General features: G+C 37.7%; 1 protein-coding gene across 2 annotated transcripts in view; it reads right to left on the bottom strand.

The window, feature by feature from the left end:
- Positions 1-8,732: 8,732 nt before the first annotated feature.
- LOC100866510 (autophagy-related protein 16) overlaps positions 8,733-20,925 on the bottom strand; it is a 163,767-nt gene continuing 151,574 nt past the window's right edge. For both annotated transcript variants that reach the window (XM_086907126.1, XM_086907127.1), the window contains one exon: positions 8,733-8,883. In XM_086907126.1, coding sequence (XP_086763252.1) covers positions 8,875-8,883 — 9 coding nt within the window. In that variant the 3' untranslated portion in view covers positions 8,733-8,874. The remainder of the gene's footprint in view (positions 8,884-20,925) is intronic.

Here is a 20,925-nt window from a genome sequence, read left to right as displayed (position 1 = left end):
ACGAACGAACACGAAGGGCGAGCTCGATAATTACGACCGTTCGTTAAATTTCCGCGCTCCACGCACTTGTCTATCGTTTCACGTGTTACTTATTCAACCGTGTCGAGTGTGTCTGCGAAACAGTTTCGAAAAACAAAGGGAGAAAATGCACGACTTAACAGTTAGAAGTCGCGCGTTATTGTACGAAGCGAACAACACATCCGGCGATATTTTTTTTTTCCCCCCCTCGCGCCTGTAATTTAAACCACTTGCAAGCCTGACCCCGGTATCCATTCATCTTCCAGTTCCGAGATTTGCGGCCGGTGGATGCATCGCGCGCGATAAATTTCAACCACTAAAATATCTGTTCAATTCTAGTTACGGTGAACGCAGAAATTAAACGCTTTGAAAAGGAGGCGAGGCGAGGAAAAAAGAAGGATGGAGGAAGATGGCGCTGAGATAAACGATCGATACAATGCATAATGTATTGCGATTTATGCGCAACAATACTCGCGTATTGTGCCGACGATGTAACCGTTGGCAGAGTTATTATCGCCAATAGTAATTTTCCATTTTGATGGCTAATTACTTGATTCGTAACGACAAGTTTATATATATATATAAAATTTTACCTCGAAAATTTGATCTCCAATCACAATCGTTCAAAGACAATTCAAACGTAAACTTGACAAATTCTATTAAATTCTTCCCTTTGCTTGAATTAATAGCGCGCGGCAGAAACATATCGGGGAATTTATGCATCATTATTCGTGTAGCGATTTTCCAAGATGCAGCGAGATGCATCTTGGTATTAATCCGCGTTAATTAATCCACAGTTGCGAGCCGCAAGTAATGGGCCGCGGTATTTCACGCGGCTCCAGCCCAGACGCCTCGCAGAGTGGAGCACAGCCTCGTATGAGGCATGGACCAATTTGTAACGCGTGGCCCTCTCCACCCAGAGGGAGAAAAAACGAGCGCCAACTGCAACGGATGGGGAGAAATCTGGGAACCGGAAGGCTGTGCGGTCCAATCGTGGTCGTACGTAGAAACTTTTACCCCCGAAAATTCGTCCAACGAATCTTGTCTGTCGTTAGTCCTTCGTTTGTGCATTTTTTTTTCCTCTCCCTTTATTTCTTCGTTTCCCTTTTTCTCGTTCCATCTCGCTCGAGGGGAGAGGATATTCGAAAGATACTTTGGGGGGAGGGGATTTTGAAACTGATCGAAAAGTCGAGATCGAGGAATTGGGAGGAAAGAAGGATTGTCGAAGTGGTTGGAGAAAATTTTCTTGCTTTTCTTGATCTCTTTGCTACGAGATATATATACTTTCGAAGAGAAGGGATGAAAAATAAATGTTGAGAAAAAGGTGGAGCAGGGAAGAATGAAACATTGGTTTATTAGGAAAATAACCATGTTTGTGAAAAGGATTTGGAGGGGATAGAATAGGATTATTTTTTTTTTTTATTGAAGTAATGGGATTCTTGTTAATTGTTAAAAATTATATAGCTTAATAATTTATGGAATACGATGTAATGTCTCGACTGTATTTTATATGAAAAACTTTATGTTTTAAAATATTTTTCAAATTTAACGATGCACTCGCTCGGATCAAACAAACTCTTTTATTAAATCTTCTCCGTTATTGTTTTCCCGTAAGCCTTCCTCAATTACATCTGAGCGAGTAAAAAATTTTGCAAAGGTAAATGCAGCCTTTCTCTCTCGATAAATTAATTTGAATAAAGTTCTACTGCACAGAGACACTTCCATATCGCGTGTAGCAAGTAGCTACTGCGGAAATGTTAAGCTCAAATAAATGCAAATAGGGGGAATCCTTTATCAGACTTTAGCGTTCAACCCACTCACTTTTCAACCAAATCATAACATTGCATAAATTTACGTGGTGTATCGTTCGAGCCATCTCGACAAATTTTATCGCATTATCGGATGAAAAAGCGTAACAACAATGCGATTCAAGGAAATTAAGTCGATTTTAATCCTTTGACGAAGTGATTGTGTTTACGACAGAATTTCAGAAGAATAAATTTTTCAACACGATCACAAAATACAAGATGGATTGAGAAAAATATTTACATATTTAAAATACGATGTAAAGAGTTTTCGCAAGAAAATATAAAAATCATTTTTCTTTTATTCAAAAATATATTTCAGTATTATATAAATGCATTTTAAATATTCAATTTAATTAAATTACGCGATATTATCTAATTCGATATGGAAAGATTTTCTGAAAGAAATCTTTTCTGAAAGAAAATTTGATTAATTATTCATTAGAAATAGAAAAATGATTGGATTGGAGAGACGAACGCCGTTACCTCGAATTTCGTCGTTCGAAGATTATGGAAATCTTGAAAAGCAACAAAGATTCGAAAAAAGAATCGTCCTCTCGTTCAACCAAGATCTATCTTCGGTAGAACATTTTGTAATAAAACCAGGAAAGGAGTGCAAACAATTTTACCGATTTCGATCCTACTTTGCCAATCACAAACGACAGTTCACAGTGGTAGAATTTCAAGAATTTTTCCAAAGAAAGATAAGTTTATATGAAAGACCAGAAAATCCTCTAAATCATTAAATTAATTCTCATAAATTACATCAAGATCAATCAATTTTATCAAGTTCGATTTAATATCCCAAATTCAAATTCACTCCAATCCAAGAAGCTTCACCATCCAATTTCGATTTACCCCTCCTCCTCCTCCTCCTCCTCCTCCTCCTCAACGTAAGATAAAAGATACAAAAGATAGGATGTTTAAAAATCGACGTTTCCTTTCCACGCTTTCGTTCAACTTCGCTCCATCCTTGCAATCTGGCCCAACACTTTCCACCACTGCGAAACGGTAGGTTCCATTCACGTGACCTTTATTCGCCCTTCCCTGAAATCCATGGTCGTCGAAAGATCTCGCGTAAAGAGGAGAGATCCGGAGAGGAGGAAAGGATTCCCAATATTATTTCCGTGGGGTTTATAGGTTCTCGTTGATGGGACACGTTGTCGGATCCGACTCGCTCGTATAAGATTCACCCTCCTCTCTTCCCGTATCGTTGGAGAGCCATCGACATCTGTCGCAATCTCGAACGGGCATAGAAATTCGTTCGCAGGGTGGCTACCGAAAAACTGCCCTTGGTTACACCGTGTTGCACGTCGAATTGCCAGCAATATGCTCGACCACGAGATATTACAGGAGTTATGGAGCAGGAATGATTGTTTGATTGAACGTAGATGTACAGTAGCACATACGTGATATTATCGAAAAATTGGAGGAGTGTTGCACGACCATGAGATATCATAAGAGTTATCCAAGGAGCAGGAATAATTGAATGTGGACAGTGTCGTGATATTAGTAGTGACGCGTGATTGTCAAAGGGACAGTGAAGGATAGAGTTCGAATTAAAGCAAGCGTGAGTGTATCGATGTCTGGTCTTGATTTAGAAATAAAAGGTAAGGTATCGAATAGATGAAGTATCAAACGGATATTGATTGCCTTCGGTGGAGTATCGAATGGTTCTCGATATTGGTTTAACGAGTATCGAGCCATGATACCGAGTATCTAAAAACGTTGATACGTATTGACACTGGATTGAATTTTCCATGTGTATTCGTTTCATCGACCACTTTCCATTCGAGAGAAATGATTGGCGTAGGTAAATCGATCGTCCTTTAAGATCTATAGATATCCATCTTTCTTGAATCGGTTGATTTTAATTGAGTTTTAGTTTCAATTCGCGAAATGTGGAGGAGGAGTTGTGGACGCTGACGCTGCTTTAAACGTCGTCCAAGTTCCAGAGAAGAGAGGATGCAATGCATGTGTATTATGCAGCCGGCCAGGTTGCAATCCGGAAGTTGTTTCTCGACACACTGTGCGACACACTGGATCGCCCGGAGTCGTGTGTGGCCCAGCGTAACGACACATACTTGGGATAATTAAAGGAGGAATTTCTAATCACGATGCTGAATGAATAATCCTGGCAATGGTTAGTGAAATATTATCCCACGTTGAATGCTTTCGTGTAATAAGACTTGGCCGGTGTTGCGTATGTAGACGAATGTTCAATTCTTCGGAGAATGCGGAATGAAGTTTTCTGAAGCGAGAGATTTTGATAAACGTTCAGATTACGACAATTTTCGTCCCGAATATTTTGGAATTCAATGTTGATATGCAATAACATATTCAGCGTGTTCATTCGAACGCCATTTCTAATTTTTCAATTATTATATTCAAGAAAATTTGAATGCTAAAATTAGACTCAAATTGAATGCACACGTTTTAATAAAATGTCAAATCAATGTTTATTTACGATCCTGAGATATTTCTTGAAAGAAATACTGAAAACGATTAATTCTGTTTTTTTTTTTTTTTTTTTTTTTTAAATAGAAAAGCATTTAATTTCTTGATAAAATAAAACTCGTAAAAAGTATAATTTTATCCATATTGTCGCACGATTAACCAATATTAAAAGGAAAATCGGTAGTTGAACAGCTCTGGCGAGTTATTACTCTAAACATCGGCAGCTTGTTACCGTGTTGCATTAAGGTATAAGTAATTGAAAACGTGAAGAGAAGAGTTCTCGGGTTGCGCATATGTATCTCCTCCTCCCCCCCGCCGCATATACATGATAAATCGAGCGTTGAAAATCGTTGAAAATTGCACGAGAGGAAATATTTAGAATCATTCATTTCATCCCCCGATAAAAAATTCACGAACCGCTATGCAGTGAAAGCTCGTATTACGTTTCCGCGTAAATACGTCCCTCGCGCGAAATATTTACTATCATTTTATTCGACTCCAGGTGAGCCGGATATATTTGTCGAAACGTTTTCTTTTCTTTTCTTTTTTTTTTTTTAAATATGGATCACTATTTTTGAAGGGAACGATGATTCACTTACTTGAATAATATTCGGGTAACCGGTTCGAGGATGCGATAACACGGAGAAAGTGGTCGATATTTTTTAAAGGAAACGAAACAAAAAAAAAAAAAAAAAAAGGAATGGAAACAAAATAACATTATTACGGGGATCGGCGAGTCTCGTGAGAAAAATTTTATGCCCCATTCTTAAATTAAAATAGGAAAACGGTGGATAATTTATGGACTGGAAAGTTATACTTTTTTTTCTCCCAAGGTCCAATTGCAAAATGTTGGAGATCTAATTTATTGCAAGACACATTTGTATACTTTATCGTGTAACGCACACACACACACACACACTTGGATATATTGTGCGGAATTATTAAATGAAGCGTCATTTTGCAAGAAGAAATACGATGTTTATGGAAACGAATGTAATTCAATGATTAATTCGGGAAAATGCACACAGTTGCTCGATTAATCAAACCGTATTATAAAAAATTATAGAGAAACACGTTACAAAGGAAGTAAGTTGTTGTTCGTTTTCAAAATTTAATGAAAATTTGTATATATATATATATAAGTGTATTACTGTGAATAAAGTAAAAAAACGATTTAACGATTTATAATTTATACAATTACGATACTTGTTACCTGCTCTCACAGTTTGGCCAGGAAAAATATAAAAGTATAAAACCTACAATCACTGTGGCCATAAAAAGAGTAACTCTTCTTCAAATACAGTAATAATCACTTCATTCTTATCAAGTGCAACAGTATTCCCCGAGCTTTTATCGTGTCTTGCTTCAAATTCAATTGCTTTCCCACGATAAAATTAGTAATAAAACGAGGGCTACGAGTAAATTCTGGGGCGCTTCCTTTAAAATTCCCCCGCAGTAGCCATAAACTAACCGTGAAACGATTCCTCGCCGTTGTAATCCCAACGACAATGGCTCTAACGACCGGATAAATTTAACGTTTATATCCGAGACCGCCACGTATTCCGTTCAAAGATCACTTAGCGATAAATATAACGATTTATTCATCGAATTCATTTATGAAATTAACACATTCACTCAACTTGACCGGTTGTCTGGCTTAAAGTTTAAATTCTTCCGTCTCTCTTTCTCTCCATTTTGACAACGTAATATTGTAAATTGTTGCATCGCGTTGCACTGCATGATAAATTTTAACATGAAAAATTAACAAAGTTAACGTATCGATGCTTGTGTGGATTTTATACAGGCAAAATTAGGTAATTTGATTCTGATACGTGCAAATATCTATAGTGGGATAGTACAGAATGAAGCACGCATAGTGATCCACACAACTGCATATACAAGTATTTATTGTTCAAATTCAAAAAGAAGTTTAATTTTGATCATGAAGATTATAAAAATAAAACAGGTTTCGAGGAATCTCAGCCTTCGCTGTGGTGATCATAAACATGATGGTGACTACCATAGTCAACGCGCTTGTTCACATTTCACGCGAGCTTAGGAGAGAGTTGGGAGGCTCTCATGAAAAAAAGAACCGTTCCCAAAGAGTGAAACTGCATGGAGATAGTCGTAAAGGTATCGTTACGGTCTAAGGATAAGCAGCCTCCATTCTTGAAATGCCTCGTGGATCAACGTCGGTGTTTCTTCGCCTCTTTGTTCCGAACGACGGAACAAGAGGAGAGGAAGTGGTAATCTTGTCGATAGATAAGAATCTTGTGTCCTTGGAATTCATGTTAAATTATTTCAATACCGAAGAATAATTAAAACTCATCAACAGAGTGGATTCGAGATAAAATTAAATGCTAAATGTTAAATTAAAAGATATATCTCAATTTATTAAGATTATAAGATACTTTTTCAGACATCCTCTTGCTTAATAAAATCTCCAATAAGATTCCAATGAAAAATTACGACTTGTCAATATTTAATTAATTTACCAAGAATTGTTTAATATTGCTTCGAGCTTGGGAAGCGAAATTTCAGAAAAATTCCTCAGAAAGTTTCTCTAAGGATTCATTCTTTGGCTTTGATAATCTTGTTTTTTGAATATATTTGTAACTGAAATAGCCAAACGTTTATTCTCGTTATGCACTTTACGAGACCCCTTTCGTTGCGTTTATCGAGTTGTTTGGACGGGAATCGTAAACCTGGCCGAATGTATGACCGCCTTTACCAAACATTAAACCATCCACTTCGTTTTTCTTATAGATCCGACTGTGGGCTGGGCAAACACTTCTATCACGAGCACGAGATTTGAATTGCAATCGAGAAGTTGGCCATCCGTTCTTCCATCCAGTATTCCATGATACTGATTTGACACTGTTTGTTGGAAAGCCTGTACGATCCACCAAGTGGAACTATTTAACGAGAATTTCGATGAAAAGAAAGATCAAGATTAGAAATTAAAATTCGAATCTCATAGAGTGTTAAAAAAAAATTGCGTAATAAAATATCTTCAACAATATTGGATCAAAGCTTTGCAAAAATATAAACCAATCCCCTGTTTAATCATCTTAGTTAAGCCAACTTCTCCTCTAATCGATCCTCCACGCATCGTAAATTCAACAACGTGTATCCAAAGTATATCCTTTGTGAAAGCTTTGGCCAAAGCCTGGAGCGTCCCATTATCGTTCTGATACAGCCTGGATCGAAAATGCAGGCGTAACGAGGGTTACCACGGAGCGTGTCACGAGGTGAAAACGTTCGTCCCCGCGCTCGCAATCCCGCCAATTATGGAAGATGCTCGTAACCAAGTTTGCCCCGCATTTCGATCTTTGCGAAAACGCTCGCCTAACGTCGCTCGCCCAACCAGTTTACGCTATAACGATCCTCGCTAAAGTTACATTTGCGGCTAAACGGCGGTTTCTTAACGCGTGGCAAGTTTCACACCTCGATTAAAACGATCCACGCTCGATTCGTTTCGCGATAATCAAGTTTTTTTCTATAATTGCTTCTAGATTTTTGCTTATTAAAAGTTGCTAAGTTTTAAGCTTAAAATATCGAAATATCTTCGTTTCCAACGCGAAATTCTAGGAATCTTTATAATAAAGTCAGCAGTTTATTTGGAATGATAAAAGAAATTTTATTCGCTTTCTCGTTTAATTAATTGCTCTTGTATTCCAAAACAAAATTTCTCGAATATTTCGGAAATATATCGCCTCCCTCCACCGAGTTCTTTACCCACTATGCTACGTGACCTCCACTTAAATTATGATTTAACATTTTCCTTTTTCATAAATTTCTTCTGGCCGATAAATTCTACCTTTCGTCCAGTCGACCACCGATACTTGGGAAAACACGGTCGTAAAAGGTCTCGTAAAAGAACTATTTTCCCTTGGACTCATTTGTATTATAAATAACCACTGATACATTTTTGGCCAAAAGAAAGTTACATCGGGAACGGGGGGGGAGGGGGGGAGGGGGAAATGTGGAGTAACACGAAGGGATAAAAATAGAATGAAATCGTTCAATCAGCTCCAACGAATACGAATTTACGTATTATTCGTTTGTGTATCACGCATGGTAAGAATTGTTATTTTTATTCTTCTCTTCCCTTGTCTTTGTAAACATTTATTCCATCGTGCTCGCCCATATCCATGAATTCCCGCTTAACACGCTGCACGTGCACGAGAGATTCTTCGTTTAAATCCACAAACGAGCAACATAAACGCGTTTAAGAGTGCTCGAAATTTGTATTTTTTCCGCTAAAACAAGCAAATTCCGTTGCTTGGCAATTTTTTTAACAAATAACGCTGTTCCAACAGCTTTCAACGAGTTGTTTTTCTTCGGGTGTCTTACAAACAGGTGGAAAGCACTTGTATCGTTGATTAATTAATTAAACAGAGAAAGTGAAGTAAATAAGAAAATCTAATTTTTGAAAACGAAACGAGAGTGTTATTTTTCTACCTGTGAAAAATCTTTACTAATACAATATCTCGATACGCGATATTTTCTGAAATAAAATAAGCTCGAAAATCCGTAAATCATTACTTACATAATCCATGGTTAACACGAATAAAAAAACTCGCAGCAAACTTTAACTGACCTGAAAAAGACAAATGTGGACATCGAATTAAAAAAAAGTCACGATATTATTAAAAGTAAAAAAAAAACAAACACGAAAGATTTGGCCTGGTCAAATCAGTTTATAAAATCCAAATATATTTCGCAAACATGCATTATAAAATTAAGTTAAACACAATAGAATTCCATGTGAATCGAAACTTTCACGTGTATTGAAATTGATTTGCAATCCCGAGTACACATCGAAACCGAATCCATCTCTGATCAAATTCACTTAACGGCCCATCCACATCCATCCACACGGATCGATGAATCTTTGATAAAAAAAAAAAAAAAAAAAAGAGAGGGAGAGAAAATATAAAAAATGTAATCCACAAATTCGCATAAATTTGCGTTCTTACGATACAATACTTTGCAATATTTCTACGTAAACACTTTAACAAATCGATTACACAGTTTTGTCGCAACTGATACGAAAGGGAAATTGCCCATAACTTTCGCGATACCTATACATACACCGATAGAAATAAACCGTTGAAACCGCTGAATCACGACCGTGATAAATACCGCGCGGCAAGAGTCAATGTTTAAACGTAAACAGAGAATAACGAGAGGAAATAGCATGGGAAAGGTGACAAATAGAGAATGAAAAGGGATCGAGAGAGAGAGAGAGAGAGAGAGAAAGAGAAACAAAAACGATAGCGCAAAATTATAGATCGAGATTTTTCTCGAAAAAAAAAAAAAAAAAAAAAAAGAAGAAAAACTGTAAAAATATAAATTTCCAAAACTCGAGGAACTCCGTCGTTACGATGGTGCACGAGACACGTTCGAGACGCAAAACCACGATTTCGAGGTTAATAAATAACAGGAGGAAGGGATGGAACAGGGGGTTGGAAGCCGCGAGAAAATTATGCGGTTTGCCTGATATATATCCCCATTCACCTTGAATTAATGTAACGCCGATATTGCAACGATGCATCAAAAGCTACACACACACACCCTTCCCCTCCCCCTCCCCCCTCTCGTTGCCTAAAAATTGGCGGCGTTGATGCATCGGGGTGGTGTACGAGTCGCGGACAAAATGTACCGTTTGTATTGGCGATCCATTGCGATGCATGGTCTCTTTCTTTCTTTTTTTTCATACCAGGTCATGCGAATTCGAGGCGCAATCTCGTCCGTGTCTGATCGACGATAAAACATCGATGGCACGATTGATTTCCCGCGGTATACGATTATTATTAACGTCGATTGTTGTTGCTCGACGCGTCTCGCTTTCAACGCCCCTCCTTCTGCCTAGATCATCACTTGTCGATTGATGGAAGAGAGAATTGACGAAACGTTGCGAGATAAATCTTATGGGGAAGGGTTAAGGGTGTTTTGGAAATGAAAAAGGATCGAGGGTTTGGATAAATTTGGACGGAGAAGTTTGAGGGATGAATTTTGAATGTAAAGTCTCTCTGTTTTATTATAAAATTCATCATCCAGTTCCTTTTTTTATAGAAAATCGCGGATACGAATTTCTCACGAGTTGGGAATAAGTGGAAATGGTTTAGGATAACAGATTTCATAATTCGTAATACGCGTGAACTCGATATAGGAATGTTAATTGGAAACGATATGTGACAGTCTCTCTGCACGGTCACGGACGAGATGTAAATAAGTAAAATTATTATCCCCTTTAGAGGGACAGTAATTGAATAATAAATCTAAAATTAGCCTTTAAAGTCGCGATGATGAATACACGTGGACGCGGGGGGGGGGAGAAATGTAGCTCTCGCACACATTCGCAAGCCAGCATATTTTTTGAAACGGTGCCAATGATAGTCCGAAGAACAATTGCGACCCTGTTATTACACCGGTCCACCAATGCAATTTCTTTTTCACGGGTTCTGAAGTTGGCATGAAATAGAAAATTCCAGTCAAAATTCTGGCCAGGATTAAAAAAGTAATTTGATCGAGAGCCCACGATTTTATAGCTTATTGTTGGTCGGGATCGTAAATTTCTTTTTCAACGAGAATCGCGCATAGAACGTAGATTTATATATATATATATCTCTTTTTTTCTTCTCTATTGTCTGTGAGTTATCTTGAATACAAGATGTCGTTCACACTGCTTTATTTCATTACGATATTCGTTATATATTTCAATATGCTCGTGGAATTTTTTCGATTCTTTTCTCGATGCTTTGAATCTCTTCAGATGAAAATGAAGAAATACTTTCTGCACGTATATTCGTTCATCAAGTTCGTCTCGTTCAAAAAAAGATGAAAAAATATTAATCTAATTGGTATAAACTTATAATTATTGATAAATATAACTTTAGAAAGGAAATATTCAAATACAAGAAAGATGAAATAGTAATCTCTCTTGTTCTCTTTAATTTATTATTTGATATTAATATTTATCCCCTTCGATTAAAGACTATTATAATAAATTAATATTCGCAATATTTCAAAATTCAATGAAAAAAAAAATGTGTGTGTATATTCAATTCTTATTTCGATCTGAACGTCGATCAGAAAACATCAAAGAGCAGTCAAATTTCACTTTAGAAAGAATTCCAATGAATGGGTAAATCTAACTCAGGATCGTTTGTACCAGTCATGGAACGAATTTGTAGACGCTTGTCCGACATATTTTTTTTTATCCTCTCTCTCTCTCTCTCTCTCTTCCCTCTCTCCTCCCCCCCCCCCCGTGGAACGTTGCCAATGGAATTCTACAAGACAATTCCGTTATTGGTATCGCAGCAGACGTACAAACCGATTCGTCGATGAATTCGCGATTCCTTTGATCCACCACCACTTGGTTTGCAATACCGAGCCGATTCAAAGCGTAGAGCTCTTTTGGGCGTAAAACCATGAAAAACTCGAAAAATATTACTGTCGAACGCATCTAGGACCATGGACAGTTGCCATAGCCTCTTTAACAGTCCGGCAAAAACTGTATTTGCTCTTTCCACCGTTTACTGTGTGTGTGTGTGTGTGTGTGTATCGATTCCTTATTCCTTTTCGATCTATTTTTCAGAAATGCATATTTATCAGGTTTGCAAGTAGTTTCGAATACGGATCTTAAAGCGAATGGGATTTTAAGCATGTAAATTCTCCCTAACGGTGGAATTTTTTTAACGAAACTTTCTCGAATCTTTCTCTCTTTTATACTTATTCTTATTGATTCTTACTTATTCGCCAAGCAGAAGTAATTGGAGAAATTGGATCAATACAGACAAGAATAATATTTTTATCTAACTTTTTAATATCGTTTTTCATTATCTGAGCTATTAAGAATTGGAAAATTGTATAAATTGTATATTCTAACTGTCATTATTGTACGATATTTTGAATAAAAAAAAATATACCTTCAATTCATCGATAGTATTGCAATAATTGAATCAACGTAAGAAAATTTCAATTTGTCTTTAACCGTGTAATTATTTAATAATACTAATTAATGCTCAATGTTTAATGTTACATCAATTAATAAGCTTAATTTGTGACACGAAGAGAATTGTTTTAAAAAAAAAACACTTTTGCAATTCTATTACATACAACTTTTCATACGTTTACACGAGTTTGTTGTCACTTATATAAAAAGTATTTTCACCGCACGTGGACTCTCCCATAACCGACACATGTGCTGAGCATTCAGTGAGTTTTCATTAAAACTTTATGAGGTCGACATTCGCAAAAAAATTCTCATATTACTTCTCTATACATAAATAATAAAGTTGTTCTCGCGAGTTTCTTATTTCTTTTGGGCTGGCTTCAAGAAGACAAACGGAGGAAAGGTGTGAGATGCGTTGCGCGCGTAATTTTAAACTTGTTACTCTTTCTAATTCACCCCCCGTGACGCCCCCTCTCCAGTAAATTAAATTACAGTTTCTCCTACACCAAAGAAACAACCAAAGAAATTTGTTGAAACGAACGATCGATTTTAATAATAAAATTAAAAATCAACAAGATTAAAATTGTGATTAAAGTTAGAAGTTGAAGTTACACTCCCTTTCCCTTACAATTCTGTACACTTTTGGTCTCAAAATCATAATTAATATCAAGACACTCCAGAATTTAAATTTCAAAAATACAACAATCAAAAAAAAAAAAAAAATAAAACCATAAAACGAAAACGTAAATATTTCTTACACTTTTGATCACATTTCGACGGTCCATAAAAAATAAAATAAAATAAAAATAGAAATAAAAATAAAAACGGGTGTACGAACGTCGGTTACCCCGATTTTCGAGCTCGATCGTAAACCGCCAACAATGCGAAAGGGATGACTGGCAAAATCCGGTAATAACACGGCGTGTCACACGCGCATATTGAATTATAACTGGGCATGGATCAAATGGCGAGACACATGCCCCATTTGCATGGATATCGAGTAGGATACTATCTATCGACGAGCGAGGGAAAAGAAGGAATGGAAAGTTGAACGAAAACGGAGGGGAGGAGTGGTGGAGTGCGAAGGTTGGAGATATAGCGAGATAAAGAGTGAGAAGACAAAGGGTGGATCCGAACAGGTAGTTGCAGAGGCTGGAGAGAATAATCAGCGCCAACTCGTCCAACGGAATTGACCCCTTCCTCACGAAATACAAACAATGACGAAACCTCCACCACCGGCGAGGACCGATCGATTATAGGACGACCACGGCGTGCTAATGTTAACGGCGATGCTTCACGTGGATATTCCTCTGTTATCATTGTCAGAACGAGAAGGATTACAATCATTCGATTCTCTCCCCTTCTGAGGAAAATTAGAGGGATTTTACGATCGTGGAATTAATTCGAACGAATTAGCCTCGGGGATCCTTTGTGATCCTTTCTTTGGCGACTAATTTTTTTTTTTTTTTATTGGATCGGGGATGGATTGAATTAACTGGAGGATGAATGGTTAAATTGGGCGATTGTAGAGATACCTTTGTGGCTAATTTTTTGATCGGATGGATTGTCTTTTAATCGTAAATCTCGATCTTAAGGAAATTAATTCCTGAGGAAGGAATTGGAATCATTTTATCGTTGGGAAAAGATTGGCGATGTGATACAAAATTGAAATTTTGATGTATGGTGGTATCTTTTATAATTAAAAAAAAAAAAAAAACTTAAAACTTGAAATTGAATAAAAACATTGAGGATGATTTTTTAATTAAACTATATATTCTAATGAGGATGTAATAAAAAGAAGAATAATGTAATTGAGTGAAAAGTAGATATGTTGTTTTGGTATCTATTTTCTTATCGAATAAAAGATATAAATTGTAATTGATATAAATTGAAATTATAATTATTACGTTGTTATAATAATTTATACCGAAATTGTAAATTGTTTAAATTACTTGAAATTCGTTTAATATACATATTTCAACGTTTATGTCGAACCAATTTTAACATATTTCTCCGAATCTTCGTGGATACATGGTATTACCTTGTGTAAATTCCTAGTAATTTATGTGCGAAATCAGCATGATAATCATCGTAAAACAGAATCGAGCAGATTTATCCGAATTAATTGTTAATCACTCGTTATTTGCATTTTCCGCTATTCGTGCTACTCGTTGTTTGCTACATGTAAAGAGAGCGAACCAGATATATGTAGATTATATGTAGATTCATTTTTAAGTATAAAATTTCAAAATCAACCGATAGACAGACGATTACTTACTTGAAATTAAGAAAATATCGAAAAATCGAATCGTTTGTTCCTTTATTTCCTCACGTATTCTTCAAATCAATTCGATTAAGTTGCCGTTCGAGATTGTCAATTAACGATTTTATTTGATTTTCGCAATATTTCAAGTCTCGAGCACTCGAAAGTGTAGTCTCGTAGTTTTAGTGTAGATTAAATTGTTCGAATAACACCAAAAGTAATCGTTTATTTAAAACGTTCCATTTGTAAAAAAAAAAAAAAAAAAAGTCCGTTTGTAAAAACCAGTGACGCAATCTTCTGCCAGGTTTAGTTTTGTTGATTCAGTCAGCGCGAAATAGAATTGATATGATGGATACAATGAAAAACAAACACGAACGAATATTTTCAATTACCATCAGAGAAACCATGGATAAAAAAAAAAAAAAAAAATTTCCCCCCCAAAAGGAAAGAGAAAGATAGGCTGATTTGACGCATTGGTTTTCCGCCGATTTAATTTTAAGTTTTAAAGTACCTACTCGATGCGTTCGAGGGGACATTGATCTTCTTTAAACAGAAGTTGAAAATCAACCTTGGATGTTGGATTAAATCTTCAAACTTTCGAACGACGAAATACGAAAGAACTTTAATAAACGTTGAGAAAACTTTTTAATGATAAAACAATAAGTGGAATGTTTGACGAAGAAATCATTAGCTTTTCAAAACAAATCAATGTATCGTGAATTTTTAAGCAAAATGAAATATCTTCTCTTTTAAAATACCTCTAAATACATCGAAGATATGAGATCTACGTTGACAACGATATTAAATCTATCTGGAACACGTTGTTTTTTTTCATCGCATTTTCGTTGTAATTACGAAAATTCACAAATGAAACTTTGAGTTTTCATATAAAAAAGTGTTAGAAGAAATGAAAAATTTTATCGTCAAATTTATTCAGAAGATAGAGAAAACCATGGCATTGAAGTCACTCTTTGATTCATCTCGATATCTCAATCGGTTGCTGAGATACAAACATTCAAAGCGCTGTCCACAGTGCTTGAAACAGTACAGATTATGAACAGTCGCGCCATCTACTGACCTATATATATTTTTCCACGTTGTACGTATTTCCAAGAATTGCGTCTGCCACTTGTCTGAAGTTTGGGGTAGATCAGCGAGGCGAGGTGCGAGCGAGAGATCCGAATAAGCGACAAGGACGAAGATGGTAAACGATTAAAAATTACCTTTTTCTTTACACGACGATATCTCGGGAACCGGAAGTCGTATCGGGATAAATGAAAAAGCGTTTTAAAGGGCAAAGATTCGCGCTTCTTACGATCTTTCATTTATTAGCCGGAAATCGCTATCTTCGGAGTTACAGCGGTTTAAACTTTTCCTATTTTTAATAGGATTTAATTAGATGTAAGGTAATTGATTAAAAATTATAGTCTTCTTTATACGACGATATCTCAGGAATTGGAAGTCGTAGAAAGATAAATAAAAAGTCGTTTGAAAGAGTAGAGAGTTTCACGCCTCTAATGATCTCTCATTCATTGACCGGAAATCATTATCTCCGGAATTATAGCGGTATAAAACTTTCTTTAATAACGTACGTTTGAAACGTAAATTACGCGATATGTTTATTCCTATAACCGCCTGGATTATTCCATCTACGTCTACACTCGCGAGGAAAGATTTTTTCCTGGATGGATATTCTTCAATTTTTAAAAACCAACCCAACCTTCCTATACCTTTTTATTAAATTATAATCGATACAATTTATAAGCAAACATCAAAGGCAATGAATTAAACTTTTACACTAACATTTCTCCCCAATTTTTCCCTCACCTCTGGAATTCCATTTACCTTTGAAATTCAAATATCGCCCCACTTACACGCGAAACCAATTTAAAAAGTAATTTCACAATTGTTCCCGATAAATTAACAAATGCGAGGGGAACAAATTTAAAGAAGAAATTCCTGCCATCAAAAATACTAGAGAGCATAATGAACGTATATCATATATATATAATATAATCGGCTCATTTCGCGATATCCGGCCCATGAATTATTTAAAATATCGGATAGCCGAGGAGGGGGCTACGCTCTCCCCCCCCCCCAATCTAATTCTCATTCGCGCAACGTATCCCCCTTTAATCGGGCCGATGAACGAAATTTAGGATTTTTCAAGCCTTTGCCAAGTTACACACACACACACACACACACACACTATTTGAACGAATTGCGAATTACTCCGGTATTCCGCCGGGGTACTTTTCTCGGCCGATGGGACGGCAATTTTCAGCGTTGTCGTTGGGAGCCGTTTCGTTCGGTTCGTCGCCCATTTGTTCTCTCCCTCCCCCCTCCCCCCCCGCCTTCGTTCCACCATCAAGGAAAGGAATTAGAGATTCAAAAATAAGGGGAGGGGAGGGTTTCCTCGTTAGCGAGTTTGGGGAAACGAGGAGTCGAGGTAAAGGATAGGATCCCTTGGAAGAAAGGGGGCAGGGGACTGTGAAATGGAAACGAACTTGCGCCGGAATTCAGGCATTCCAGTAGTTTATTCCCGTACTTTAATTACCTAGTTATCCCACCGATTTACATAATGTACCTTGGCCATCGTATCGGGCGTCGACTCCGTGAGCGAGAGTTTCCAATCGGTTCAACTCCCTCGTGGATACCTAATCGAGAGAGGGAGGGGGATGTTCGAAAGGGTATTAACTCCTTTAGGCTCCCTATCGTTATAACCCATTATTCTCTACGGTCCTCGCATCGAGAGAGAACACGTTAACGTGTTATTTAAAACACGCTTGCTGATAGAAACAAGCTTCGATTTTCAATAAGTTAGATTATCAATCGAAAGGTGATAAGTTCAATAATCCATCTTTGTGTCTAGGATAAAAAAAAAATTTAAGAAATTGGTTAGATTCGAACGCGTTAAAAGAATGGACGGTGAGAAATTTTTTCGACGATGCACACGAGCGGATAAAGTAGGTCGAGGAAATAGAATTTCAGACTTTCACGGTCCAGATTCACGTCGTTGTCATAATTTAGAGCTTCCGGGGCGTGAGGTGCGTACAACCTTAGCTTTTACAGAAGTGGAACAGCGCGGATTTATTTACTTATATCTGCGCTTATATATTTCTCGGAATTTAAATACGGCCAAGATAAATATCAGACGAATCATTGCTAGCCCTCTCATGCTAGAAATTCAAATATGTATACAGCTCGTTAATATATGGATATCTATTACTTTAGACACGTGAGATCAACACGTTTTTCGAATGCCAGTTCATCACCAGTTCACAGTTCGATCACGTTATAAAATATCGTTTTATTATCGAGGTCGAGAATAAAAACAATTATCAACAAGTAATTCACGTATTTGCGTCTCTGAGGACCACGAAGATTATTAATGCATTCGTTCAAGACTTCATAAACGCATCGATAAGCGCTAAAGAATATTCCAATATTTAAAAAACAAAACATCCCTCCAATTATCCTTACGAATAATTCTCTCGCCACAGAATAAAAAGAATCGATACGATATTACCTTGAACTTTCGAATCAGGTTCAAAAATCGATACACCTCGGAAGGAAAGTAGTCCCGAAGGTAAACGCAGAAGACCTCTTCCTTTCACTACCGAGCGAAAGAATCATTATGCACTATTGCACAATAAGGTGGACTCTTTTTACAGCAGCAATTCACGGTGGGGAAGAGGAAGGGGGAGGGGAGGCAAGAGGGAGATCCCTGCGGATTATCCCACGCTGGCCGAAGGGAGTCGTGACTGGGCGATCATAACTCCAAAGTGGTCGTCGGTACAACCGGACCGGGTTAACGAGGCCTGGTAGGGTTAATGGGTTAACAGGACAGTGAGGCTGGTGTAACGTGGCCGAGTCGCCCTTAATTCACCGCTCGTGGGATCGAGGAAAAAGGGTGGAGGGGAGGGAGGAGGATGTAGTGCCCTTGTACTATACGATGATGCACTGGGGTGGATCTGCACGATATAATAACGTTATCGAAGAAATTTGTTAGATCGATATTTAAAATTAAAATTCGTACTTTATAAAATTTTCACCTTTTTCTTGTTTTACGTTCTACACGCCCTTCCTCTAAAATAGAAATTGCATCGAATATAACATACGATGGATTTTTTTTCATGGACAACGTTTAATGATCACGTTTTTATTTAACACGAATGAGCTCGATCTATAAGAAAGAATACAAAATTCGATTGTTCAAGATTATTTAAATCATAGTCGAAGCAAATGCCAATCTACCTGAATTTCTATACTATACTCGACCAACACGTAACACAGCTTAGAAAGGGAGAAGAAGGGTAGGTCGAGTCGGTTCCGATTGGATGATCCCCCCTCGCGGATCCAGTGGAAATCGAGCAGCCAGAACGGAGGCAGGGAAAGAAGCGATATCCTCGTTCTAAATACGAAACACGTCGGGTATCTAAGTCTTGGCGAATCGAGTCGACAGAAGGTGGCGCAAGGGGTGACACAAGTGACACCTCGTAATACCAGAACTTGGGCCGGCGCCAGTTTGCATAAGAACTGCACATCCGGCGCGCGCCTCTACACGTAGCAACCATGTAGCAACCACCGTTTCCTACCACCGCCACTATCTATTCGATAGTCAATATTACGTGACACAACACGGTTGCTACGTGCGCAGCACTCTCGGTGTGACAGCCAGAGGCGTCGTGTGCACGGAGCCTCCAGGTAATGGAATATTGTCGTGTTGAATCTACGACGAATATCGCCTATGACTTCCCCGCGCGAGGCTCCCGGTGTTGGTAAACGTTGGGGAAATCGGAGCTGCGCCAAAGGAGAATAGAGTTTCCAAGGAGAGGGAATAACGTTTCGTGTTTCCCGCTTGATCGCCCGCCAACGTGCAAAAGAAATTTCACGAGGTCTGTTCACCAGGAGCTTTTTAACGGCCGAGAAATGTTTCTTTAATCATTCCAGGTTATTGTTCGTAGAATGGAACTCGTAGAAGTTGTACTTCTAATAACGTTTAAACGATAATGGATAACTGGAAGAATGAATGTTACGAAAAAAGCAACGCGATGACGTTGAAAGAAAAATAATAAAATATACTTAAGCAAAAATTAAAAGTAATTTATAATACTCAACAGGATTAGAAATCAAGGAGATGAACAACAATTTTACGATTATTACGTTATTTAACCAATCTGTATACGAGAATCGATGAATCAATTTCTCATTATCGAATTATTTACGAGAGAAAATTTGTCCTAGACTTATGAAAAAATATATATACATTACAAGCCTGGAAAAAAAGCCTGTACAATCCATCCGTCTGTACGCTATCTCAACGAAAACAGGGTTCTCCTTCCCTGAGAAGCTATCGAGGGGGTCTGGTTTCAACTCCGAACTGCTGGGAGCGCAAAGTGATTTTCGCCCGGGTTCTTCAACATTCAGGGTTGCGCGGGATGACGATGTGGGGCGCGAGGAAGATCGTATTTATCCGGTAGAGGAGCGCCGACTTGAGGCGGTGCTCGGTGTACAAAGTACCGATTACAGAATTCACGGACCGTGTTATTTATCGACTATTGAATTTCAGATCGTAGATTTTGCTCTCTAATTCATATCTAACCGGCGATGCTTATAGCAGAAACAAATCCTTGCAATCACGAGGCCCTCCCCCCCTCCATCCCTCGATTATCATAAGGGCCAGGCTCGAGTTATGCTCGCCGGGTAACGGAAGGATCGATCTTATCTTCCCTCCGCTCTTACTCGTCCTGCCGGCCATTCGTTATCCCTGTCAATTGCCACTGTCAGTTGGAATTCTATAGCGTTTTCGTTCCCTTCCGTGATGCCGCGACGCGCGCTCGTTCAGGTTCTGCGGGTGAATATTTTTTAGAGGTGAAACGCGTCGTAATTACGCGTGTATTCCTTACGTTAAATTTTTCGATCGAATCATTGGCGTTTTTTCTTCTTTTATAATCTGTAAGATTTTTAATTTCTGAAATATAATTTCTCGAATCAATTAACGGATTTTTTTCCCGCTCGATTCCATTTAAATTCGAAATTATAATTTTGGTATATTTGCACGATATTTCTATTGATTTTAGATCTGAATTATTCGGTAGAATTTATTTGTTTAATCAGATCAAAAAAATAATTTTTCTCTGAATGAACCGTTACGGTCGGATCATTGACCGGAAGCGGTGCTCTCAGCTTTTCTCCCGAATTGTTTTCCAATTAAAAATTTCAAACATCTCGTTCATACGTTCCGTGATTTCGATCGCGAGAAAAGGTCTGAGGTCGTTTCACAACCGCTTAGAAAAATTTCAATCGTAAACGTAGATCGAGCCGAGGATTAAGTTTCGCTTCCAACCCTCGAATTAATGTCCACAAAATGAAGAACGCGTTTGGAACGAACTCTCACCGAGGAGTGTATGGAAATT

Source organism: Apis florea, unplaced genomic scaffold (assembly GCF_048593485.1).
Source record: "Apis florea isolate Af1SG1 unplaced genomic scaffold, ASM4859348v1 contig_2748_pilon, whole genome shotgun sequence".
In the NCBI taxonomy this organism is placed as follows: domain Eukaryota; kingdom Metazoa; phylum Arthropoda; class Insecta; order Hymenoptera; family Apidae; genus Apis; species Apis florea.
The sequence above is the reverse complement of the archived record's forward strand: the minus strand, read 5'-3'. Positions and strand labels throughout refer to the sequence as shown.